We start from the raw sequence: 26,680 nt of genomic DNA, 5'->3' as shown, positions 1-26,680 counted from the left end.
TACTGTAAAATACATATACTTAATACATTACATCTTGTCTTCAGAACACGAAGGACTTGACGAAAGACGCCACCCATCTGACACCTGACGCAGAACCACAACCTTCTGTCACAGTGACAGACACCGGTGTCCCCCCTGGGCCTCCGCCAGTGACATTATTTGGGCCAGTTAAAAAGTTCAGACCAGTGATCTCAAGATCTGTTGAGAAAGACACATCTCTGCATGGCAGCCTGATGGAGGCAATCCAGACAGGCGCAGGCAGGGACAGGCTTAAAAAGGTGAGATAAACACAGAACAGTTTATAGATGTATGGATGGATGAGAATGAGAGCAATTATGGTGCCAGCTGGAAGAAAACTATGGGGTAGCATTTACCCAACTAACAGAAATAGAAATGCATTCTTAATTAACAATGACAGCTAAGGATAATTCACTTCAGTCTAGTTTTATTTATAAAGCCCATTATCACAAATCACAATATGCCTCAGAGGGCTTTACAGCATATGACATCCCTCTGTCCTTGGACCCTCATAGTAACTAAGGAAGAACTCCCCCAAAAACACTCTATAACGGGGAATGATGCTGTTGCCTGGACAACAAGAAAGGTTTATTGATTTTTCCTCTCTTTATTTCATTATTAGATAACCACTTCTGAGCCCAGAAACATGAAGAAAGCATCTTATGTTGATGAGGAGAATGAGAGGTCTGCACTTCTGGCTGCCATTAGAGCCCAGAGCAGCTCCGGAAGACTGCGGAAGGTAAAATACTGTCAATGATAATTACGTTGTATCAGTCTATGTCTGTCATTATCAAGGGGTTGGGCAGCTCCTTGAATGACTCCTTATGTGTCACATGTGTCCACATGAATCCTCGAATAAGTGCTTATTCTTTTAAGCCAAACTACTTCATTTGCACAGACATTCATAGTCCCCGGAAGATGAATCCCAATCCCTTTTTTGATCCTGTGCCTTTTCCATAAACATCATAATGAGGCTGACATTTATGGTCTCGTTAGAATTGTCTTGACAGCTATTGGATGGATAACCATGGAATTTGGTTGAGATATTCAAAGTTCCTAGAGGATGAATCCGACTGGCTTTGGCAACACGCTGACTTTTCTTGTAGCGCCACTGTCAGGTCAAAGTGCTGTGAAACCATTGACATTTCCAGTAGCAAATGTTAGCATGCTAAATGCACAACTAAGATACTGAACATAAACATTAGACCTACTAAACATCAGCATGTTAGCCTTGTCATTGTTAGTATGTTGTCACGCTGCCTCTATCATTTAATACAGTCTCACAGAGCGGCTAGCTTGGCTGTATACTCTTTGTCTTGCTGCACTTAAAAGGGAACAAACATTTTGCAATTGCAATTAAACTTAGCATAAGAAGTTGGTTTGATAGGGTATGTAAATTCTCAGCTGTTTGTCTTTGTTGTTAGCCAGTTAGCAACACAAAGAACCATGCATGAACCAAGTTATGCAGGCATGGGTGTCTTTTTCCATCCCTCTGTGAGGACTGTGAGCTGTGGTTTGCTGTCATGTAAGAGCCCATGTGGAATGAAAGGGGCAGAAAATGTGCTGCTGGAGCCGAAACATCTGCGGTTCTATTCTGGAGGTTCCTTACCAGAAGTGGAATCTCAGGAATGCTGCGTGACTAAATCTGACTCAAAAACGTCTCAAAAAAAATGGATAAAAAAAGAGAACTAGATAACTGTACAATGCAAAAAAAAACAAGATAAAATCATATAATGTGAGAAAGACGAAATGCAGAGAAAGTTGAACAGAAAATAATTTACATCTGTACATGTCATAGGTTGTTAGTAGATGTCCTTGTGTGTGTTCAGCCGTGAGTGTGCGTTCAAATGTACATTTGTGAGAGCAGCTGGCCTCCTGCCTGTGTTTATGTTTCTAGAGTTACCATTGTTTCTCTTCTTTGTGTCCTACAGACCAAATCTGGGGCTGCTGATGAGCTTGAGAAGTTCAGGAAGGTGGCTTTGGAGGAGGAGAGAGGTGCAAGCACTCCCTCATCTCCCTCTTCTCCCTCCTTAACTTGCACTTCCCCTCCTGTCTTTACCCCCCCACCCCCCCCACCCCCAGCCCCCCTGATTGCACCCCCACCCCCTCCCCCTGCCTTGCCCCAGGGAAAGCCTAGCACTGTGACATATCCAAGTGCTAACGCCCCCGTGAACCCTGCCTTGGCAAGGGAGGCTATGCTGGAGGCCATCCGCTCTGGATCTGCTGCTGAGAGGCTAAAAAAGGTACTAAAACACAAAAACACTCCATCTCTTTACACCAGAGTGAAAGTTGTTGCAGAACACTCTGACATCCCGTATCCACTCTGCATTTTCAATTCTACAGTTGCTTCAAAATCAGCAAAGGGTACAGACTTAAATATTGCACACCTTCCGCTGGATCAAATTACATCAGAGGTAATCCCCAGAAGCAGATATCTGCATATGTGGGAAGAATACACAGGCAATGATGCCAGCATTCTGGTTACCATATTCTGAGTAGCACTGATGCTATGTTTGAGCATGCCTCAGTTGCCTGCAGGTAAACAGTTTGTGTTGAGAGCAAAAGAGGTGAAATGCATTGGCTGAAATGCAGTCTCAGAACTCATTAGCTATAATTTGACAGTTAAGCATTTATTTTCATTCATATGCAGATATCTGTCTATAGAGATAACTTAAATGTTTTATCGACCTGTCTTAAGCTGCTAATCATATTGTAAACAATTAATGGTGCACAGAACAGAGAGTCTTAGCAATACACAACGGCTACACCGGATCTCCTGAAATATTGGCCGTCGCCCCCAGTGGCTTTATCATTGTCAGACCGTAGCCTATAGGCTGGGACATTGCATCAGAGGCTACTGGCTTCCAAATATCTATCTGTGTCATCATTTCTGTCTGCATAAAAGAGAAAAATACATAAACTGGTGAAAAAAATTAAAAGTAAAACAAAGGTAGCCTTTGCAGATTAAGATTTAGCGTTGGCACAGTGATAAATATATCTTAATGATTTGATTTGGTCATGATGCACAAGACGGCATAATGTCACCCAGAGAGACTCTTATCTAAGAATAGAAAGGGGGAGAAAGAATGAGACAGACAGGAAAATATGCAGAGACTGAGCTGAAAGAGGCAAGAAAGCCACAGTCAGCAACAAAAAAAAAAAAAAAACAAACCATATGATTTGAACCAGTATGCCTTTTTCTTCTCATATCTCTGGTCTGGTTTCTCACGTCTTGCCTTGTTGGAAGACATTATTGGCACAACAAAGCTCTCCTGCAGTGCAACAGCCGGGAAACTGGAAATGGATTGCAGATTGTAACACGTTCACAGACTCATCTGACAGCCATACTGTACCGCTGTGTGAATATTTTCAAGAAGTTCAATCTCAGTTCAGCAGCTGTGTAAAATTTCTTATTATCATTTAAATCAGACAATAGTAAAGAATATATGTAGTGTTAGGAGAAGTTTTGACCACATTCCTGTCAGATTTGATAGGGCAAAAAATAATAAAATCTGTTTAGTTAAGGTTTTTTCTGTATTCAGTAACAGTTAGACACCACAGAAGCTGATATATTCTGTCTAGCATGCCATGAACTATTACCCCTGTCATTACCAGAGTAGAGAATTACAAACATGACATGTTGTGTCTCTTTTAACTAGGTCGCTGTGCCCACAAAGACAGTCCAAGTGAATGGCAGACTGGGAACAATCCAAGCAACCTCCTCAACACTCCCTCAGCAATAGGAGGGGAAGCCCACATCACAGCAGCAAGGACTACATTAACTATCATTATTATTAATTAATTTTAGTATGTGTTTGCCATTGTGCTTTTGCAGCAGACATTTGGGAAGACTGGAGTCACATTTGGAGTAAGTGCAATTTGAAAGTTTTCGGGGGAACTTTATCTAATGCATGACACAGAATAAAATGAGAATGATTTCTACACGCCATCTAGACAAACTAGATTAAAGTGTAAGAGGACTGTGGCTCTCTTAGTAGCCAAAAACCTGTAACATCTGTTTTTATACAGGTGTGACAGGTAAAAGTTTGCAGTTAATTCCATTTATAATATCAGATCTCTCAGTCAACTTCTAATAATAGCTTGCTGGAAAAAGTTTATGTGCATCTTTATAACATATCGCTGTCCCTAAACATATCTTGCCATCTGTACTTGAATTCAGCAGTTTGAACTGGAATATTGTACTAAATGTGTGCCAATGAAAGCAAATTTAAAAGGTTTATGTTATGTTATTTCCTTTTTCTTTTCTTTTTTTTTAATCTTTTATTTTTTTTTACCACAGTTAAGTTATGGATGCCTTATACTATTGCACAGTCAGTGTTATGTATATGATGTTTGCTGTAAAAATTCTATATGGGGTGCAATAAGTTGGATCTGATAATGTTTCCAGATTTGCTACTACTTCATTTTTGTTTAACAAATTTAGTTAACTGAAAACTTAAGAAAATGATGGATGGATCCATTGACAATGTTGATTTTTTTGTGTGTAAAAGTGTATTTTAATCCAGATCTGGTCCATAATGCCAACTTCTACAGTTCTTGGGATCAAGCAGGACTAAGATGGCGGTGACTGACTCGTGCCTTTTAGCTCAATATACTCCTGTTTTAACTTCTAACCTTCATTTGTGCTGCTGTATGAAGAATTTGTCATACATGGTCAGTGCAGTGCAGAAACTTGTACAGTAGCGATATGACTGACCGTGCCTTTGTTGTTTAACAGAAAAATTAAGATGAACCTTTCTTTGACATTTCAACATTTTTGAAGCACTGTTATTGTAGTATCTTAATGGTGGATGACACCATGAGCAAAAAGATTAGCTAACTAATAAAAAAGTCACTACCAATATTTAATGCCTATATAATAGAAACCATCAGCTGTAGGAAAGCTGTACTATAGATTATCTATGGCCTTGATTTAGGCAAGTGGTATTGCATTCTGCTCCACTGCAGGTGAAGTTTACAATATGGAGTAGTTATGGTTGATAAAGAAAGAGTGGACCACTGTCATTAAATGACATCATTATGGATAAAGCAGGATGTCCACGCTGAATCATCTGTAGAATGAAGACAAACCTAGAGCATCCATATTTCAGGTGTAAATGCTTGCTGCTGTGGATTGTGAGATAACTCTGAAAAAGGGAGTTGAAGTTCTAGTTTAATAGAGATTTATTTTCATTCATATTTAGTTTCACTCAAACACACTCAAAAAAAATCTTTTCATTGTTGTATGTTTTTACCCCGAGAGTGACAACCTTAAGAGCTGTCATGATATTTTTCTTTTAGGAGAGATTATTTCATTTCTGCTAGATGGTTCCATCTACACGCAATAGCCTGCAGCACGTTGTAGCATTGTATATTTTGTAAACTAAAGATCATCGCCTTTAAAGATTTGATTGAAATCTTTGATAGAGAGCTACGTATTTCACTGATAGTGTGAACATTTTATAAGCTATTGCTTTTTAAGTTTTAAGTGCACATTATTTTTTGGGGGGAAGGTTGCACAGTTTTTTCTTTTGTCTACCCTAATTTTGATTCAATAAATAATTTTGCAATCAAGTGACAACTGACTTGCAGCTGACATTCATGCATTTTAACTCTATTCAATAATTAGAATTTCCTTCTTTTTTTTCTCCTTCCCACGTAGCAGCTAGATTGGAGACATGGTAGTATGAACCTTGCTCTGGAAACCTGTGCCATTCCCAGCACTGTGGTCATCCTGCTGTCCTCATGAAATATATTGCAACCTCTCTCTCTCTCTCTCTCTTTGCCACACCACAGATGAGCTACTATTCCAGGCAGCAGCTCATGACCCTGACTCATCACAGTGTGGTCACACAAAATGACTCTCACAGAACTAGAACCTAACCTGCATTCCTGATTCCTGAAACACTTGTCATTGTGCCCCTACAACTCCTCCCAGAAACAATTGAATTGTGACAATATCCACGTTAATTGCAAAATCACATGGAAATATAAGGTGTAGATACACGTGTCGGTAGAGAAATCTAAGAAGTCATAAATCTGTCGGTTAAAATCATCACTTTTAATCTCATTTGCTAGCATGTGTGCAATGGTGCACTTTCTATCAGCTCACCCACCATAACACATATTTTAAATACCTGTCTTCTTTGGAGGGCAAATGTTTTATCAGATAACATGAATGAATTGCTCCAATTTTATGACCAGGTTTTCAGGGATATTGAATGTTAAATATGTTCTATCCATGGAATAAGTCAGAGAGTGCGTAATTGTAATTTTGGTTGCATTGGTCAAAGAAAGTGTAAAAAAAAAGAGGGCCACAAGCTCATTTGTGGGTCACAATTCATGCTCACTTTATTTCTAAATCTAAATCTCTGAAGGGTGTGTACAAATGGGTGGATTAGTCTCTGTGTATGTGTGTGTGTGTGTGTGTGTGTGTGTGTTGGTGTGAGTGATATTTTTGTTGTGTGTGTGTTTGAGTTTGAGCTTGTGCCTGTGTTATGGTTCCAAACCATTTTAACCATACCGCCAACGTAAACAACCTCCAAATCAAGAATTACCAGAAGATCACACCACATAATACAGCAGAAATAATTTAATTTAGGTTTGGCTTTGGTTATGCCTTCACCGACCTCATGGGTAAGTTTGTTGCCATAACAGTTTCACATGTAAGGCCTGAGGCAGACCGCTTTGGTGAAAGCCATTCCCCCACTGCCTTGGCTTATATTACACAGCTTTGTTAGTCTTGACTGACTGACTTATGAGTGATGGACACAGCGACACCCACTACCAGCAGGGGTTTGTTTTGACTTTGTTTTCAGATGTTGGGAAGTCTACTATGTATCTGATCAATCAATTTCAACAAAGGCCTGTTTGATGCTGAATGTCTGATGAGGAGTAATCAACATAATGTGTGTTTGTTTCATGTCTCAGTGCCAGTCTTACAGAAAAAACGCTTTGTTGCATGCAGGCACCATGAATATGAGTGACATGATATTGTGTGTTTGTATGTAAGGGTGTGCAATGATTGCACAATGCTCTTTAAGTGTGTGTTTACACAGTGAGGGGACACACAGTGTGAGCCCCCTGTTGTCCTGATCTAGACATATACACATATCTTAGGACTGATGACCTTTTGCACTTGAGACTCCCATGGTGTGTTCTCATCACTTAAGCGTATCCAAGTCAGAAATATCACAGTTTGAAAAATGAGGGGAACGCTGGGTAATCCTTGGTGGCGGTTCAGCCTGAGGCAGAGCTTTATCTGACAGTGCTGTGGGCTTTAAGTCAAGCCTTCAGTGAATGTCACACTTAAATATTTTAGTAATCTCATGTATTTTAAACTGGTGATCAGTCTAAATTGCAATAACACATGAGCTGAATGTACACCTGCTGCTGTCAGTCATATAATATCAGAAGGTCTTATGCAATATCCTAACAAGGCTCAGAAGGATAAAAACACAACAGTGCCTGGAAGGTTACTGTGGTGCAATGAGATTTGACCCCCAGTTGTGCAATATACATTTCTTATTACCTCACAGCTAACAGTTTTTATATTTGTGACTGCATGTCGGAGCTGGGCTTTAAATTAAAAGTGTTGTCCTTAACTTTAGTCGCATGGTGCACCATAAAAGTATTTTCGATATTTTACCACCTTGGTTTACCATTTTAGTCATGTAAAGTATTTTCAGTTAATCATCTGTAACGCTGACATTTAGATACAAGAACTTTTGCTTCTTGCTGGAACAACTTAACACAAACATCACCGCAGTTCTGAAAACATTTACTGTACATGCATTCTTCTGAGTGTGTCACACAAGTCTTCATGAGGCAGAAAGGAAACCAACTTAAAGTTCAATTCATCTTTAATCACATTGTCCTCCATGTCCTTCCACAATAAAATGAAGGCAAACTGTGAATAAAACTTTATAAAAACTTAAACCTGGACAAAGGTAAACATCAAAGTCAAGCCATTAATGCTGCTTATGTTAGGTGCGATGCCATTTCATTAATATCAAAAGGGGTTTAACCCTCTGAGCCCTAAGCCGTTTTTACCTAGTTTTGGTTTGCCTGGACTTTTTGTGTAATAATGCACTTAAAACCTCAGTCTCTCAAGGCACAATGAAGTTATTTACATTTTTTTCAGGACAACCTTGGCTATCAAAAATATTTAGGCTGCAGTGATGTCACTTTAATGTACAAATAGTTGTATTGAATTGTACAGATCTTGAGTGATAAATCACCCAAAAGTATTATATGCAAGCTTTTTTTGCTGTAGAAAACCTTTCTCCTAAGTGCTGGTAATCAGAAAGTGAAAAAAAAACATTAAAACTATTATAGTTCAAAACGTGGACACACTTTTCCAAAAAAAAGTACTATCGTTTTTTGTTTTGCAGTTGTTTGTGTATCCCATTATCTGTGCCATTCTGCTAAGCAGCTCCTCTCTGTGATGCTACAGAGGGCCACATCACACTCCTGACACTTCAGAGAGGGCCCTGATCCTCCTGTCTGATCTGCCTGCAGTGAACACAGAGTTTACATCCATATGAGGCCCTGCTGCTTGTTACACTGTCTCCTGATCTACCCTTGTCTCATTATTGTTATTATTATTATTATTATTATTATTATTATTATTATTATTATTATTATTATTATTATTATTATTATTATTATTATTATTATTATTATTATTATTATTATTATTATTATTATTATTATTATTATTGTAGGGGCTACCAGCGTGTATTCTAATGCAGGAGGCGCTGCCAATAACACAGAGCGATAGATACAGCAGGATTAGACCAATCACAGTGCAGTTTGCTTCAGATGACGTATGGCAGTGAAAGCGAATACAAAAGCGTCGGTCGGTCTTCCGATTGGACGACAAGACCAAAACAAACCTCTGACCTCTCTCGAGGGGAACTGTGGGAAACCAATATGGCGTTTAGCATCGATGCTTTTATTCTTTTATCACCGAAATATGATTAAAATATGGACGGAAGACACCCAATATCGGATCTGTCATCACGGATTTATTGAACAACATCCCGTAAAAACACCCGTTCTCCAGGGATGAATAGACAGGCTTCTAAAAGAGCTACGATGCGGAGACGTCCCCGTGAAAGGCACAGCCGGGAACTTAACACTGCCGAAAAAAGTAAGACGATGCGACCTACGGTCTCAGGGTCAGGACACTTTACATAAAGTGGAACACAGTTTAGTCGCAGGCGACTATGCCGGGCTCTACTAACTCCAAAGTACATTTAAGTAGCCTGTCCCTTTAACCTGCAAGTTCGGGAAAATAAATGTTAACTTTAGAATTGCAGCGTGCTGATCACGCGTTTCTAGGATCTTATTAAAAGCTGTTCTAAAACTAAGGGGGAAATGAGTATTATCAGCATCACCAAATGTATAAATCTGATAATTTCACATCTGTAAGACTGATGGGGGACAGCAGAACTTCAGTGTGTTTTCCATACATGTGAGATGCTAATGTGTGCCACCCTGTCACATTTCAGACATTTTAAGTGTTTTGTCTCTTAAAAAATATTAAATATGATGTGACTCCGTGTCAGCCACAGTACTCCAAAACTAGTCATAATTGTTACACATGAATGAATGTCCATTGTAGACAATATCGCACCCAGGAAACAGGCAACAAAATAACAGGAAAAGCATGGCAGAAAAAAAATGACTTATTTTAATGGATAGCCACAGGCTACATTATTTTTTTAATGAATTGATGATGAATTAATTTAACCACTGTAAAAACAAACTAACATGACTGTCCCATTTTACCTTACCAGTTGTCCCATAGTACCTAAACATGGCATCGGAGTGAAGTCGAGATAGTCCATATCTTTGAAGGTCCAAAGTTTCTGAATTATTTTACTCAACAATGTATTTTTTTGTATAAAATTCTAGAACTATAGCACGTAATAAGAGTAACACTGTTAATCTGTACAATATTAGGTGGTTTTCTTAGTAATCTACCGAAAGTATCCCATACTAGGATGCTTGACTTCACAAGCTTGTAAAAATATTGTATAAGCCAATTTATACACTTCGCCCTCTTTTATTCGTCTTGATTCACTTTAAAATACAGACAGGCTACAGCTCCTCTGTGTGTTTTGTGAACAGCACACACTCACTCAGTGATGCAGCTCTTCAAAAAACAGCGGAGTGCTCTGAACACGCCCTTATTCCCATAAGACATGAACGCCGCATTAATCACCCCTCGGTGATGGGCGTGGCCTCCTCTGGGGGGGGAGGAGTTGTTTGCGAGCGTGTGGTGTGTGTGTGTGTGTGTGTGTGTGTGTGTGTGTTTGTATGCGCGTACGTGTATGTGTGTGTGTCCTCCCCGGCCGCATGAGATGAGCTGCCTGCAGTCTTTGCGGCCACTGTTTTCGCCTCCTCCTCCTCCATCTCTTCTTCTTGCCTCTGTCTATCTGTCCAGTCCGGGAATGTTGACCACCGTGTCCTGATCCAACGCCGCCGACTGTCCCTTCATCTCTTCACTGCTTGTTTGTCTCTGCGGGTCGCAGCCTGCCTCAACTGGCTGGAAGGTGAGTGCATGTTACCGGATGAAGACGCTGCTCTCGTGCTCCTCGTGGGGGGATAGTGAAAAAAGTCCGCGGAGAGTGTGGGCAGCGTGTAATAAAAGTTTAACGTGCTGTCGTGTTGACACGCGCTGTTTTGCGGGTTTTCGGAACACATGTGCGTGCAGCGGGACCTGTGTCCATGCCTTCCTCTCTGACAAGCCAGTCATTGAAGTTTGAAAACAAGTTTATTCATCGGAGCGGGCTGTTGCATTTATTCACTTTACTGTATTCCCACCGTTAGCCTGTTCCGGGTTATAGTGCGCGAACCAAAAAGCTGCCGAATCTCGTGCATTTTTCTGCACCTTTCCCAACCTTTACTGTGTCCTGCTGTCTCTTGGGGAACAGTATTTTGATCCCAACAGCCTGCCTGTTTACGATTGCGTAACAGCAGTCTACAGTGGCCCAAAGCCTACTTTCTATCCAGTAGGACTCCAGTTCCCCGCGCTGACCCCCACACCCTCCAACCCAACTCAACTGTGAGAGTTTCGCCAGTCTCGCCTTATCGCCTTATCCTTTTGGCAGCATTTGCTTTGGGGGTGGGGAGGGGGAGAAAGAGGCGTTTTCCCAGGGATACTCATGGAGCCCTTCTGCAGCGGTTTCCAAAGTTGGCTCTGAGGTCCCCCATGTGGTCCTTGGATGGGCTCCAGGGGGTCCCTACTAAGTAAAGTGAGGAATTGAATCAGTTTTCAGAGCCACCATACCTTAACACAGTAAGCGGAAGAGTTTTTTTTATTCCTGAGCTGACTGTAAAAAGTGTTATCAGTGCACTTGTTAAGCAGGTCTGCAGGACTTCATCAATAACAGCGCTCCCTCAGGGAGTGTGCTGGGAAGTCTTATCAAATTGGGCTCCGTGATGTGGGTTGCTTGATGTAAAAATCTTTACGAATCCCCGGCCAACTCATTCAACTTAAAGTTTTTACTAAATTCAGTTAAAGCACACTCTGTTTGTTTACATGATGTTAGAAAAAGTTGAATTATTATTTTAGTCCGGCTAAAATTTGACCCCCAATACATATAAATGTTAGTCCGACTTACAATCTACTAAATCGAATTTCTGAAAGTCAGACTAGCGCTCTGAGACAATTAGTTTGGAAATCAATTTCCCCCCGTTATGTATACACCTCAACCGCACTTGAACTAGCCTAGGTGTTCTGCGCATACTCCTAGTTGCTACGCTGGGCTTTGACCTGGAAATCAAAGTGCATAAATTCATAGAAGAAAGCTGAGAAAAACAAAAGAAGAAGAAGAAGGGCAGAAAACAAAACTAGAAGAAGGTAAAAAGTCATGGGTTGAGTATGAAATGTACAGTGACGAAAAGTTATCCTTGTTTTTACCATTCGACATGCAACTTGTTTCCTGTTTGCCAACTTGTTTGACATGTGACGTGATAGGTCAATCGGAAGAAGGTCCAATAGCAGATAGCCGAAAGGGGGCACATTGCCACCTAGCGTGGGGGAGCAGGGCATACTTCCAGTAATAAAATTAGTTCTCCCAAAGTACTTGTATACTGGGACAAGGACATTAGTCCAATTAAATGGCCTTATCAAGCTGTAACCATAGCTCGACTTAACTGTGCATGTAAACATACTGGTACTAGCTGTAGTGCACCACTCCTTTATTGTTTCACTGTGATGTTTGTTTTAAAAGCCTTCCACAACTTATGTATCCACTCAATATTACAGTATTTTCTCTCAGTTATAGATTACTTTGAGAAACTCTGTGTAATGATGGTAACTCTAATAGAAAGGGTACGTGAGTGGGAGAGAGCCTGATCTTTATCTAATCTAGCTTTATGTGTAAAGGTCTTGACAAGGCAACTCTTCATAGATAGCCTAATCAGCTCTGTCATTTGGGCTCTATTCCAAATCAATTCCTTTATTGGCTGCATGTGGTCTCTGCAGAAGGTTGCATAACCACCCAAATTTATGATTCTGTTTCTGGGAACTATCGACGTCGGCCCGTGTGTTTTGAATGCAGATCAGGGCTCTCACTGGGAATGTGAGGTTAGACTGGAAGGAAGTGCACATAGGGACTGATGCACATGGTGAGATTTTGTTGGTAATGCATCCCAAATCTGTTCTGTCAGTGTACATTTTTAAGAGACAAACTTGTTGAAATCTTTAGATAACAGTGCGTCCCAAGTGTTAAAAAATTTGGGGTTTGTCAACTATGAAGATAGAGATGTTGATCTTCCATCTCCATAGGTGGGACCTAAGGTCTGACAATATAGACAAATATTGTTGGACCCTAGGTAACATCAAATATCACAATATTTTTGTCCAAATATCTCTATCGATATTTACACATTGTGATTTTTGATAAATAATCATAAATAATGTTGATACAACAGCTAAAACAGTCTGGTTAGCTCAGAAAATTACAACATTTTACTGTATTATATTATGTTATACAAAATCTATATCTAGTCTCATATCATGATGTTGATATAATGTCAATATATTGACTGGCCCTAGTGGGACCTCTGTGATTAGGAAAATACTGGACAAAACCAATCTGTAAGCATGTCTTGATATTGTGTCTGGTGGTTTTGAGTGTACACATTATTATTGGATTAATCAAAACCCTGTATACTTAGATGCAGTGTTGTGTCTTAGATGTAGCCCTTAACATACCATCAGAATGAAGGCAAGCAAAGCCCAGTCAGCAACCTTTCTGGAGTCACCGAAGTAAAACACATGATCTGGCCAACCACTGATATTCCACTCAACTTGGCAACCCACACTGCAGTACTTTGGATACTGCACACATGCACAGCCCTCTGCATGTTAACCTCTAAAGTGTGGTTGAATATGCAGTAGTCTGATCACGTGGCTGCTGCTACATACAGTCTGCTTCATGCTATAGTTGTGTCTTTTCAAGCATGTCATTTTTTTGACACTCTCCCATTCAAAGCCAAAGAGGATTTCTTCTCTTCCTTGCCCCTGCCCATTATTTCCTGCTTTCTTTCATTTAATTATGTTGTGGTCACATCTCTGTGCACATGGCAACCGCTCTTGCTGCGGTTTCTTTCACCCCCTCAGCACCAGTTCTGCTATTTCAAGTCCATGCTCAGTAAGCACAGGCATGACGGGGCATGAACTCTGCAAGACGACAGCCTGCCAAAAGGCTGCTGACTGCACATATTGCGCATAATTATACTTACAATAAGCTATACTCAACTCGCTGTAGGACCTGTTTGGTCTTTCTAGAAACTCCTGAGAATCTAAAACACGTTTGGTTGTGCTGCTCATGCTCCGTTGGTTTTTGATTGAAATACTGTGTTCTTGGCAGGGATCACCCCAGAGATTTGTTGCATAACTAAAACCTGAGCCTCATTTTAAACATAAGCACTTTTCTTGATCTGCAAATGCACATAAGGTCGGAGAGCCCCCCTTGTGCTTCTGCTTGTATGCATATAGTTTCAGCTGCCATCCGTGGGGAAAAGCGGCAGAGATATCCTATTAGCTGGTATTGGTGGTATAAGAGCCTGTGGTCGTGCTCCAGGCAGCATTCCATTGGGTCTTGCGTCAGCCAGCAGTCATTCAGCACTGGTTAGTCTAGGCTTATACACTGTTAATACCCTCTCCCTGATGTCATGACACCATTAACCCAGGCCTGCTGGGGGACCACAGCACAGTTCATATCAGTCGACTGACTCTGCCTGGATCTAAAAGTGGAGCAACTTTACCAGCTGTACCAAAAGACTCAGCTGGGCTGTCAGTGGTCAAAAAGTTATCCAGAAATGTTAGGAACTGCTATTTGTTTTTGGCTAAAGGTTAAGTTTGTTCTCTTGCATAATCAGGCATCATTTCTAGATGCTCTTCACTTAAAATGTTCTACATTGGGGTTTGGCCTTAAAACAAGCTACAAACTTTTACATTTGGTTGTTTAAATTGGTCCTTAACCACAACTTAAAAGTCCCTAAGATTCATGGGACCACTTATTGTTGACATTACAGCCCAATTAATGTTTTATGTACTTGGTATCTCAACCACCGAGTAATCATGTTCTGCCTTGTACCGAGTCATTTCTAAGAACCTAGACTCTTGCCAGAGGAAAAACTTTGTGGTATTATTCTTCCTCCTCCCCCATACTGTAAATATGGACCTATACGGACCCGTTTCTCACCGCTTTCCACATGTGACCGAAGGTGATGCAATGCTTGCTTGTCTAACCACCAAAGTGTACAGTGGATTGAGTTTCTCACTGTCTGGTGTTGGTCCAAATGTGGCTGAAACCCAAGCCTGCGTGAGAGGCAAGAATGTTGCCTTTATTCTGAAGGTAACTGAACACCTGAGGGACCACATGCTCGGGTGGGTAATGTGGTATGGATGCATGGCGATGTGTCAGAAAAAAAAATCTCTTATATGTCCTACACTATTTTCACCCCCGCTCTCATGTTCTCTTGCTTTTATCTCTAGATGTCTGTCATCCCTCAGTTTATCTTTGTCTCTTTGTCCATCTGTCTGCCCCATTGTCTGCCCCCCTCTTCCTTCGGCTCGCCTCTCTCTCCTAGGTTCTCTCCCATATCTCTGTCTGTCTCTGTCTGTTGATCTGTGTCTCACTGTACCAGCTGAAATCTGCAATGCAAAATCAAAACAAACCACGGTTAGTTGGCTTTGGTAGATGTACCATACGATTACAGACAAAAAGAGCTTTTCTCCCCCCAGAAAAAAATCCCAGTGTGAAACCTCAGAACAATACAGGCATTTATCTGTTCTTGAATTATAGCACTGTCCCTAAACCGCACTCTGATTCCCTCTCACGCTCTGAATGTAGCACTTCTGACCCGGTATGCATGTATTTTTTATCGTACATAATTGCATTTTCCACCCTCTGGTTTTCTCGTATTATACCCAGACTTAGAAGCGATCAGGGCTTAGAGTGGTGTACTTTGGTACTTAGGAATAGGACTTTCGTTAAGTCCTTCTTAATATGATTTTTTTTTTCAGTCAGTTTGTTAGCATTCCTAAGAGTAAATCCTGTTCCCCTTTCCCCACAAGTGGTCACATAAAACTCCTTTTCTGATACCAGTTAAATGCTTTACCTACATGGTCAGTTTTATTTGGGTGTAATGTTTCCTTTTGTTAGAGATGAAAATGATGCCATACCATAACTAGGGCTGCAACTAATGATTATTCTCATTATTGGCCAGTGTTTCACTATTAATTGGTTAATGGTTTAGTCTATAAAATGTCAAAAAATTGTGAAAAATGCTTATCACAATTTCCTAGAACCCAATGTGACATCTTCAGTTTGCTTCTTTTGTTTAACCAACAGCCAAAAAATCAAAGACTTTATTCTTCTTATAAATCACAAAGAATAATGGTGAATTTTCACTTTTGAAATGAGCAAATATTTGATATGTTTTGCTTGAAAAATGACTGAAGCAAATTGATTATTAAGATAGTTGGTGATTAATTTTCCTTTGATTGACCTACCAATTAATCATTGCAGCTCTAGCCACAAGACAGCTTTATACTTCTCTGAACTATACTTCTCGGGTGTGACAGTTCTGTGTTTTATACAGCATCAGTCATTTGAAGAGGTTATGTGCAACCAACAGGTGTAGTTAAGATGGTGTCATGAGAAGGTGAATCCATCTAACGTAGCCCTCTGGGGCCACCATTACAGGCAACTTGTGCACAAGCACAATTGCTCCCAAGCTCCGTCCATTCATCTATGCCATTGCATAAGACTGGTTCTCCCAAGCAGCCCAATGAAATCCTCATCCAATTAGGCACTGTCCATGTTTCCAAAAGGCCTTTCTCTCATAGACTGGTGCTATTCAGCCTCCCCCGGCATGACATCAGGCCCTCTCTTATAGCCCCACTTTACGCTGCTGCTCTCAAATAATGAAAGCTGCCAATTAATGACTAATCAACATGTGCAACAAGCACATCCAGTGAGGAGTGACTACCATCTAATCTGCTGATTAAAACAGAAGACAGAGATGCTCTGTTCGACTCTCTCTCCCGTCTTTCAGTGTTGCATTGCTGCAGAAACAACAGCCAGCCCACACACACAACCACGTACACTCCTATACTCTGGCAAGCTCATTTGAGAAGCCTGAAAGTTCATAATTGGAATTATTTGAGAGTTATCTGGAATACCAGAAGTTTTGATGAGTGGTTAGTGCTGTTTGTTAGCGTAATATCATACTTTACAGTGCTTACAGCAAATTCTAACGCTTTGATCATTTTCAGATTCCTTATTCTACTTCACTGTAATGACTTGACTAGATAATTTTTAGGTCAGAGCTCAAGATGATTGTCAGTTGCACTTATAAAAACACACACAATATAATAACAGAGCCAAAGGCTGGTAGGAATTATGGGGGGAATCTCCAGCCCACAGCACCCAATACAGACAACTTATCTTTCCACCCACACCACCCCACGTCTCACATAGCACATTTCTATAGGTTGCCCCTTACATACAAAGTTTTGATAACTCACAGCGTCAGGCTAAATATTCTCACTTAAGACGTCTGGCTAGTTTAAACATATACAGTAGAATAATTGACCTCTCCTCTGTAGGGGTTGGGTTAAGGTCAGTACATTCACTTCAATGGGCTCTCCACAGGTCCCCAGACACCGAGTTGGATCTGTGCCATTTCTTGAATTAAGACACTGTTTATGTTCTGAACTGGAGCGGGGCAGGATGAGAGTAAGGGCTGGATAGGAGGGGAGGGGCTGAGAGAGGGTTTGCAAGAGAGGGAGGTAGCTGTTGCGGTACAGTGCAGCATGGGTTAACAGTGGGAATCAGGGGATAGGGATGCTTTGGGTGTGGCACTTGAGAGAGGGGTGTGTCCAGTGTCAGGGACCTGCAGCTGTGGGAGTGAATCATAACAGTCAAGCTGCCCTAAGGCTGTTTAACCAAATGTTTAGCTGGTAGATGCTAAAAAGCTGAGGGAAACTACAGAATCAAAGGATAATTCTCTGGGCTGTAGTCACAACTCATGACTGCTGTCACATTAACACATAGTCAACTGACCCATTGCTAACACAATAATATTGATTAGAGCAGCTTAAAGCCTTAAACACGTGCATTAACATCAGTTTTGTTGTGCTGCGTTCAGATGCCTTTCACACATTTGAACCTCTGAAACCTTCAAAAACATGGGAAAAACATAATGAGCAACTTAGTAAGAAATGTCCTGCAAAAACAAAACAAACCCAAAAATTGGTAAAAGGTGACAAAAAATGATCTGAATGATCCTATCTTTATAATAACATATTATCGAAAATGAGAAAAAAATGTCCAGAAAACTATATATATGTTACAGAAAAAAGAAAAAACATTTATTTATTTATTTTCAGATTTTTCGTGAGGTCTTTTTTTAAACTTCTTTTACTAATTTCTTGCTAATTTTTGGGCTATTTCTTGTGAAGTTGTTTGTCGACCTCTCGTGTTTTAAAAAACAACAACAACAAAAAAAAAAACATGTTCAGGTTTCAGATGGTTAAATTTATGTTCCTATACACATGACAACAACCAGTGTAAGACGAGGAGCATCTGTTCTGTCACCCGGCTATCCTCTATCATCCTTCACGACTCATTTCACCTGTGATTGGTCTGTTGAGATTATAGGAATGGCTGCTCTCAACTAGCTGTGGGTGTTGACTGAAAATGTATCAAATTTATAGCTAGAGTTGCATCAAGTCATAAGTGCCAGCTGCCAGCTAAAAAGCCGTCTTCTTAATGGAGATACATATACCTCAGCCCTTGTCTTATCAGCACAGTTGTCTCTTTTTCAGGTAGTGCTACTCTTGTGTATAAACCATGGATGTATTATAAAAGCCACAGTGTACTTTTTAATTCTGCTGCAAACATTCCTTAAAATGCTACTTTCTCACCTTCCTGACAACCTAAAGATGTAGGGAACCGTTTGGAGTTGGACTGTAGGACATTCATCAATGGAAGGGGTAACTTTCTTGTGTTTTCTGACTTCTTAAAAGAATTATGACAAACCCAGACAGTTAAGATCCACTTTAAATCATAGTTGAAGACACGCTCATGCTCTCTGCTCCCCCAAGGCGCAGTAGTGACTCTCTTGGGGCCTTTGACACTTCCATTTGAAGATAAGTGATGTCGAGCTTGTTCCAGCTGCACTGTCTGTCTCAGTGACGCCCCGAGCTGCAGTGGGATTCCAAAAATCACACAGGGACCCAACACAAATGCGGCGGGCGTGGGACATATTCATTCTTGTGCCGTCAGCGTTGTTATCACCACAGGATGAAATTTCATATATGAAAATATGAGAAACTGTTTATTATTGGGCTTAACCTTGTATGTAAATGCACCGTCTTCCAAGATACTATATGCAGCCTTCTAGGAAATCATATGAGTCGAGGAAATTCCAGTAGAACCAGATATGATCTATACTCTTCTTCCCTTCTAACCTTCACTGTGCCTCAAGCTGAAGCTTAACTCTTTACTTTTAATGACATTGTTTTAGATCACCACCTATAAATGTGGCTTATTAAGCATCCCTGTTAGCATTTCTCATGAAAACGTCATTACGCTTTACGCACAGTTTCCTTGTCAGGTCAGGCACACAGAATTTAGTATTACTAATGTGCTCAGAGGATGATCAGACCCCTACAGGAGCCGGTGGGATGGTGCATCTGCATTAGCGGGCCGTATAATCAGAAATCCTGCAGGAGCAGTTGGGTGTGTGATAGAAAAAAACAACCCGTGCGGACCTCTACCCCAGGGTGTAGGACATAAAACAATTGTTCCCTGACACGACCTAACCTCTAGAAGCGTAAAAAAGTGCCCTTTTGACCTCATGATACCTAAGTAGGAAGCTTACAATCAGTGTGTGTTTTGTTAGTATTTTGTATGCATGCACACACTGACATTTTCTGCCATATGTTCCCCACTTTCTTTCAGCACCCTCCACCCTCTCCCTGGCTGGCCCACAAATCAATGCGTGCCATTTTGTGAGGTCGGGGTTGGCTATATTGCACACGTTTTTTTTAGTGCCCTATATGGAAAGAATGTGCTCTCTGCATTCCAAAGATGACTGAGCCGAGCTGAGCAGCCCTGTGTTAAGCTGTGTCCAGTCCAATCAGCTGAAGTCAAGTTGACTGGGATGAACATATTTTACAATTCTATACACAGGGAACGTAGTTGACACAGCTGCACAGCTGAGCTGTACAGATGCTACCATTGAGTGTTCTTGGGATTTAGTCTGTGGATGAAACAGGTTTAATCAATTTCAAATGTAACCACAGGGGCTCTGTGCTCTCTATTTGGGACAGGTTTGATGGGAAAAAAACCCTCCTAAATTATCTGATTTGAGAGTGAATGCCTCATTATTGTTACTGGTGCTATTTTTGCCCAAAGGCCCATTCTAGAGATGCATGTCGCAAGTATTCATATCATATTTGGACGAGAGGGTGAAGCTTGGGAGGAGCGAGGGGTGGATCTGACTCATAAGGCTTTTACACTGAAATGGTGCTATAGGGTCGCGAAGAGGTCCGGCTTTGCGTTTTTACACAGAACCAGACAACAGCAGCATCATTCTGCTCTAGTGTGCAAGTTTAGACAGCATGCCAGCATCCCAGAAGCAAAGGAGGCCTCTAGTGTGACATAAAAAATCTGCATCAGCAGCACTTTCTAAGCAATAATAATGGCACAACATGTCAAAAACAATCATTTACCATCCCTGTTAAATGGCTGTTGATCTCGACCTCTTCTCAGACCTCGCTGTTTGCTATTTGTGTACATTAATTACCAGCATGAGTTACCTGCAAACAGCTGCTTTTCTACTCCAATTCCAGTTTTCATTCATTTTGAAATGTCTCTTGTCCCAGGCAAAACATGTTTATTTCTGCTGTGAAGTCGGGCATTTTAACAAAGGGGTCTATGGGGTTTAATCACTGGTGGAGCCAGCTTCAAGTGGCCATCTTAGGAACTGCATGTTTCGGCAATTTTCAGCCTCAACGGTTGCTGCTCGCTCCACATTAGAGACGGGTTTATGATTCTGCAAATCTTACCCTGCATGCATCAGTGCATGCTGCATATTTGAAACCCTGTTACGCTGAATTCAGACATTTATGTTCCAACAAGTTACACAACACAGATGCTGTAGTACAACGTTTCTATTGTACTCCATCTGTCTTGGTTCATTAATAGCTTTGGTTACACATGATCCTTCAATACCGAAGCCACGTGGCACATATTTGATTTTATTCAGTAACACTGAATATTGGAGGAAGATTTAAAGTTGGAGACCTTCTTTCCTGCTATATTAATAAATGTGTTTTTACAAACTGTAACAGAGCTCCTCCAGCATCAAAGTAGACTCATAGACTGCACAAGTTTATTCCACAGTATGTTTCTTGGATGCCCCGCTATAAATAACCTGCACTATTTAGAATGTTTTCCCCAATTAGGAAAGGACAGGAATATACATTTAGAGCAGTGAATGCTGGCAGGCAGGTATAGATAATGAGTAGATGGCAAACAGACTGACAGACTGGCAAAAAGCCAAGCAGGAACACAGACAGAGAATCACAAATGCAAACCCAAGAGACAGACAGGTTGACAGTTGAGACAGACAAACCAGACCAACAGGCAGGCAAGCAGGTTAAAAAAAAATCAAGCCAACTCCTTAGTTTACAGCTTGTGTTTGGCAGTGCAGCTCACAAGACACTCATTTATTTCAGGTTTGGCCTACGTACAGTTTGAGAGGTTAAAAGTTTAATATTTCCATTTCCCACTATAGGTATTTTTATTTGACTCCTTTGAAATGCTTAAGGAGGGTAAAAACCTAATGACCCTGTTATTTAATATGAGAGGAAGTTGTGGCCTAAACAAGTAATGACTATTTAAAACCATAATGAGAGTTGATATACATGATTCTAGATGTATATTTATCATTTGCGAAAGTGTGTCCGAAAGTTGTTTTTTGGTGCATTGCATCCCCTTCTTCGTTTTTGGATCTGTACATTTGCCTTGTATGCCAGATTTACTGTCATGGTATAGGTTGCAAACAGATGCACGGTCCTGCAAAGTCCAGTCCTTAACATCCATCTTTGGTCTGGTGATCCGGTCAGCCGCTGATCCGCCGCCGTGTAAAAGAGGAGAACTGTTCAGGGAAATGTTTCTACTGTTTCAATTAGGCTTTACTTTAAATAGCCCAGGGCTCTGGTGATCCCAGGCCTCGCCTTTGGCTTCTCTGCGGGGCTTATCACCTTTGGATGTTAAAGCTGGACCCTTGAGACGCGAGCACATATCAGCACATTAACCGCTAGACTGACTAAGCACGCTGGCCCACCAGTACGTGAACCAGAGCAGCTACGGTGTTCCACTTACTGCTGCATCTGTTGATTGTTTTTACAGAACTCAGAGGAAATACAGACGGGGCAAAGGCCATGATTGTTTAGTTTCGCTGTAGTTATGACTCATCGTTAACGTGTTGCAGTGTCCTGTACAGTGTGTTACAATCAGAGGTCAAAGTGTATATTTTTACTAACAGCAGAAGTCAAGTTTTACAACAATGGTGACTCATTTTATAGGACGTTTGTTGTAGGTTCATACATGCACTAACACTATTACATTTACATGAAATTTTTGAGGATTTTTATGGCTTATTGGCTCGGGCGATAACATTGCATATTCTAGCTCATAAAGTACAAATCCATATCACTACATTGCTGCTGACATTTTTCTGAAGGGTGAATCTTTTGAGGGATCTGCTGTGATCTTGGCAGCAGAGAGACTTTGTGACTTCATCATAGTCATTGTCATTATTATCACATTGGCATCATGAGGAAAAGCAGTTAGAAGCTGTCTTTAAGGTGTGTTTGTGTGAAACTCAGATGTATGACACTTAGAGCTTTGACAGTGGAGAATAATTTCTTCTTTTTTACAAAGATCGTTTGAGCTGCGAGATCAGTTGATAAGTCGATCAACAGAAAATTAATTTGCAACTGTTTTGATAATGGAATAATTATTGTGGTAATATTTTTTAAGCAGAAAAGCCAAACATTTGCTGGTTTCACGCTTCATAAATGTGAGAAATTTATGATTTTCTTGGTCATACATGAGAATTTACTGAATAGCTTTGGATGTTTGGACTGAAGAACAGATAAAACACCATTTGGAAATATCACTTCAGGCTCTGAGAAATTTCAAATGGCCTGTTTCACAATTTTCTGACATTTTATTAACAAAACAATGAATATATTAATCAAGAAAATAATAAACGGAATAACTAACAATTAAATGTGATCATGTTTGCATTATGCTCATCTCTCAGATTGAGTTACATCATTTACAGAGAGTTGTAGGTTGTGGGTTAAAACCATCAGCATGGACCTTTCTGAGATAATATTAGTCGCACACCAATATTTCCCACAACATCAGTTGGATGGTAGTAAAACTTAAGAGCCAGAGCACCTGTTAGGGTGTCGTGTATTGGCTGTGAAGTTTTACCCTGGATAGTGCTGGAAAGGCTTTATGACGCACGATAGGAATTATTAAGGCCCTTGCGTTTGAAGTCCGCAAGCTAACATTCCCCCTCATGCAAGTTTGTGCAAAAATCACTTTAATTAATCCAGATGCAGTCACCTCACCGCTGGGTACAGCCGTCGTACCCCAAAGTCCCCCTTTCTAGTGCGGCGACACTGTCCGGATAATTGCACTGTCAAGGTCAGAGATGGTTAAGTTTCAGTGCACTGTTCAAGTGGAAAGAATCGAATCAAAGGGCTCTGAGAGGGTCTAATCCCTGGACTGGAATGGCTTTGATTGTGTCAGGGAGCAATTAAGCATAGGTGCGTGTGTGTTTGGTCAATATGTCACTGAGAGTCACTGTGGCACATATGAGCACTTTGAAACTTGGGTTGCATGGTATTTTAATGCTACATGGAACGCCTGAGCTTTTCCCCATGTTTTTTATCACGCACACATGAAGCAGAATTTAAACCAGTGATGTTGAAAGGCTGCACATCTATTCATTGGTAGGTAATAACTATTATTTAATCCTCAATGAAAGGGGCAGTTTTCATAAAGTTTTAAAGAAATACTTCAGCCCCCAAGTGATCATTTGTTTATCAGTTACACAACCCATGTTATATTGAATTTGGGAAGAAACTTTGTATTTCTCGCATGCCTCCAGAGTGAAAAAAGAATCCAAAAATGATTTTTTTGATGAATTGAAGTCATAAGAGTCCATGTGTAACAACAGCAAAACATTGTCAAAACATCCATTTACAAACTCAGTAAGCCATGTAATCCAAGTCACATTTATCCAGTGTTATGTTCTGTTTTCCTCCAAACACATGCATTCTCCCTAAAACCTTACAATTTAAAACACTTCCACATAAACACGGTCACCCAAGGACGAGTAGCGCATATGGTTAGCATACGACTGGACAAATGAGACTTGGATTATGCTGCACGAATTTTGTGCAAGTTTGTAATCATGTGTTTTGATATAGGTTTTCTGCTGTGAAATGACCCCCTTAACTTGAATTTATCAAGAATCTTCTCAGTTTTTGGATTCTTTGTTTACTGTGGAGGCATGCTAGAAAAAGAGTTTTCTTTCTGAATTCAGTGTAACACGGGGTGAGTAACTGATTTTTGGGGGGATGAAGTATTCCTCTAAGCTTCAGTGAGGCATTTCGTTTAGCTTCTTATGTAGTTAGTTAAAATCTGCTGCTGTCCCTCTTGCACAATCGCCTGACTCCTGAAATATAATAAACATAATGTTCAGCTGCAGCTAGTCAGCCGGTGTGTGGCGCCTAATGAGGGGCCGCTCAGAGAGTTTAGGCTGATGTTAATTTGTTTTGTTTTTGTTGTAAACTGTGTGTCTGTAAATAATGTGTAAATGACGAGCTGTCCTTGCATGCCAGTCGGCCGGCCGGGCCACATACGGAGTGACACAATAACAGACACGCACACACGCACGCGCACACGCGCACACGCACACACACACACACACACACACACACACACACACACACACACACACTTTACAAGCGAGCCCTTTCAGCAGTCCCAGTGATCGGGGTGCCAAGCTCTTTGTTTAGATTGCATTCATTGGTTTAGATTGGTTTGTTCATTATTTGTGAGCCCAAGTTTGGAGGTTTTTAAACTTGTTTCATTTTTGGTTCTTGAAAATGAAAATAAGAACAGCCCTAAATTTAAAAGGGAGAGCTCTAAGTGACAGTTTTAGTTATCTCATTTTCAAAATAACATACATCTTGGAATAGATGGGAAAATGCTTAACTTATGGCGGCCATTGTTAAGTGTATATCTGCCTGCCACAATAGACAATATAATGTACATCATGCAGAAATGCTAATGTAAAAAAAATGTAAAGACTCATACAAACCCCACCAGGAATTTGTGGCGGTGTATCTTTTTGCAAAAGGCCCTACCTACTGCTTTTATTTCTTATTTTATTTTTATTTTGCTATGTTTGGGACGTTCCTGGACACAGCATGCAGGTGAGGTCAGGCGTTTATGTAAGGGATAATGTGACAACAAGGTGTCCATTATCAGGAATTAATGGCCCTCTTGAGGCATGAATGGTGGCCCCTCTGTGAAGGGATTATCTAATACCAGGAACAATCATGACCCACCCATAAGGTTCTTATGGACACGCTATTAACTTGTCCAGTAAGTAGGACGAATCATGGATACAACTGCTGCTATGGTAACTTAGATGCAAGCTTATGCTATTATATAGCCAGCTAATAAATTTAGGAAACAGACAATTTCACCAGAACAATTTACTAGGTGTCCATTATCAGTTTTTAACGGATATCCTGCAGCCAATCAGAATTGAGTACCAGCATGGTATACAAAAAGGTAGCGACCAGGTGGCAGACTAATGGCAGCATGCTTCCAAGAGAAAGCTATGAAAATCGTGGACACAGGGCGGAAAAAACGCAAATATAGGGAATTTGGGGTTGGCTTTCACTTTTGCAAGTGATACAAACAGTAACTGCAAAATCCTGCATAGTGTTTAAATAAGAAAAAGGTGGAGGTTTGATTAAATGTCAAAGACTGTCATGAAAAAGTTAACTAACTTGATTGTAGCACATTACAACTAAAATAGATGTCTTTATGTGATCTTTACTCTAATTTTCTTCTTACAGTCTGAAGGGCTCATTGGAAACGCTTCAGAGACCCCCTTTCTCCGCACATTTCTGATGTCAAAATTGCCTCAGACCATGTCCATAACTTTCCCACAATCTGACTGTCACCCCTGAAGCAGTTATTGGTTAGAAAGTATGCATTGTTTGAGCATATCTTTGAAACTCCCCTTATTTGTTTTTATTTTTTATTTTTTTTTAACACATTTTTGCTATTTTCATGTAAACAGCCGAGCTATAAAGAGTTTGGCCTTCTGACGTAGTCAACGAAGTTTAAGTGTAACTCATTCCTTACAGTAGGTGCTGTCATGTGTTGGTTTGGTTTGTTGTTTCAATTTACTGCCATGTTGTCAATTTGCTTGCACCGCCTTTGCCAGAAGGTTTTGCAATTTAACGGTGTGTCCAGTGTGCAATGTGGTCTTTGGCTCTACTGGGGCAGAGTGGTCTTATCATTGTATACTGACTTGTCAGAGACGCACAGCTCTGTAAACAGAAGTAGACCTTCTCAAAGACCCTGAAAACGCCTAAAAATAGAGCCTTTACACACCCATGCACAGCCACACATGCACAGCATATGTAAACATCCATACACACACACACACGCCCACATAGAATACATACACGCTCACAGAAACACATGTACAGGCAGAAGTGCACACACATATACACACTCTACAGCCACAAGGGCAGCCCGCTCGCCACCGCTAATGCAAACAAGAGATAATATTAGCCGTCTATAAAATGGCAGGTCATATTTTTAAAATACCAACACGGGGTCATGAACTGCTGCATAAAAGACCATCATAGTTATGAGCCTGAGCTACTTGGCTCCAAATATACCCGGGGGTCTAACTTAAGATCTGGAGAGGTGCCTGCGGGGTATTTTTGGGTCAGTGTTTACAGGTGTTTATTCAGCGGCAGCAGTGCCAAGAGGTTAATAGGATACCC

At 40.7% G+C, this 26,680-nt stretch overlaps 2 protein-coding genes across 8 annotated transcripts in view; both read left to right on the top strand.

Annotated features, from left to right (window-relative positions):
- The window catches only part of cobl (cordon-bleu WH2 repeat protein), a 64,691-nt gene extending 59,092 nt beyond the window's left edge, over window positions 1-5,599 (top strand). For all 6 annotated transcript variants that reach the window (XM_088084038.1, XM_088084036.1, XM_088084037.1 and 3 more), the window contains 4 exons: window positions 45-278; window positions 641-757; window positions 1,950-2,261; window positions 3,678-5,599. In XM_088084038.1, coding sequence (XP_087940164.1) covers window positions 45-278; window positions 641-757; window positions 1,950-2,261; window positions 3,678-3,761 — 747 coding nt within the window. In that variant the 3' untranslated portion in view covers window positions 3,762-5,599. The remainder of the gene's footprint in view (window positions 1-44; window positions 279-640; window positions 758-1,949; window positions 2,262-3,677) is intronic.
- Window positions 5,600-8,736: 3,137 nt separating this feature from the next.
- The window catches only part of grb10b (growth factor receptor-bound protein 10b), a 78,547-nt gene continuing 60,603 nt past the window's right edge, over window positions 8,737-26,680 (top strand). Inside the window, exons 1-2 of one of the 2 annotated variants that reach the window (XM_088084034.1) lie at window positions 8,737-9,172; window positions 10,472-10,580. The gene's annotated coding sequence lies outside the window, so the exon portion shown is untranslated. Of the gene's footprint in view, window positions 9,173-10,325; window positions 10,581-26,680 lie in introns of those variants that run through there. The other variant, XM_042489627.2, reaches the window with a different exon arrangement.

This window comes from Plectropomus leopardus, chromosome 11 (assembly GCF_026936395.1).
Source record: "Plectropomus leopardus strain MGB_pleo_1.0 chromosome 11, ASM2693639v1, whole genome shotgun sequence".
NCBI lineage: Eukaryota > Metazoa > Chordata > Actinopteri > Perciformes > Serranidae > Plectropomus > Plectropomus leopardus.
This window is presented reverse-complemented; position numbering and strand designations above follow the sequence as displayed.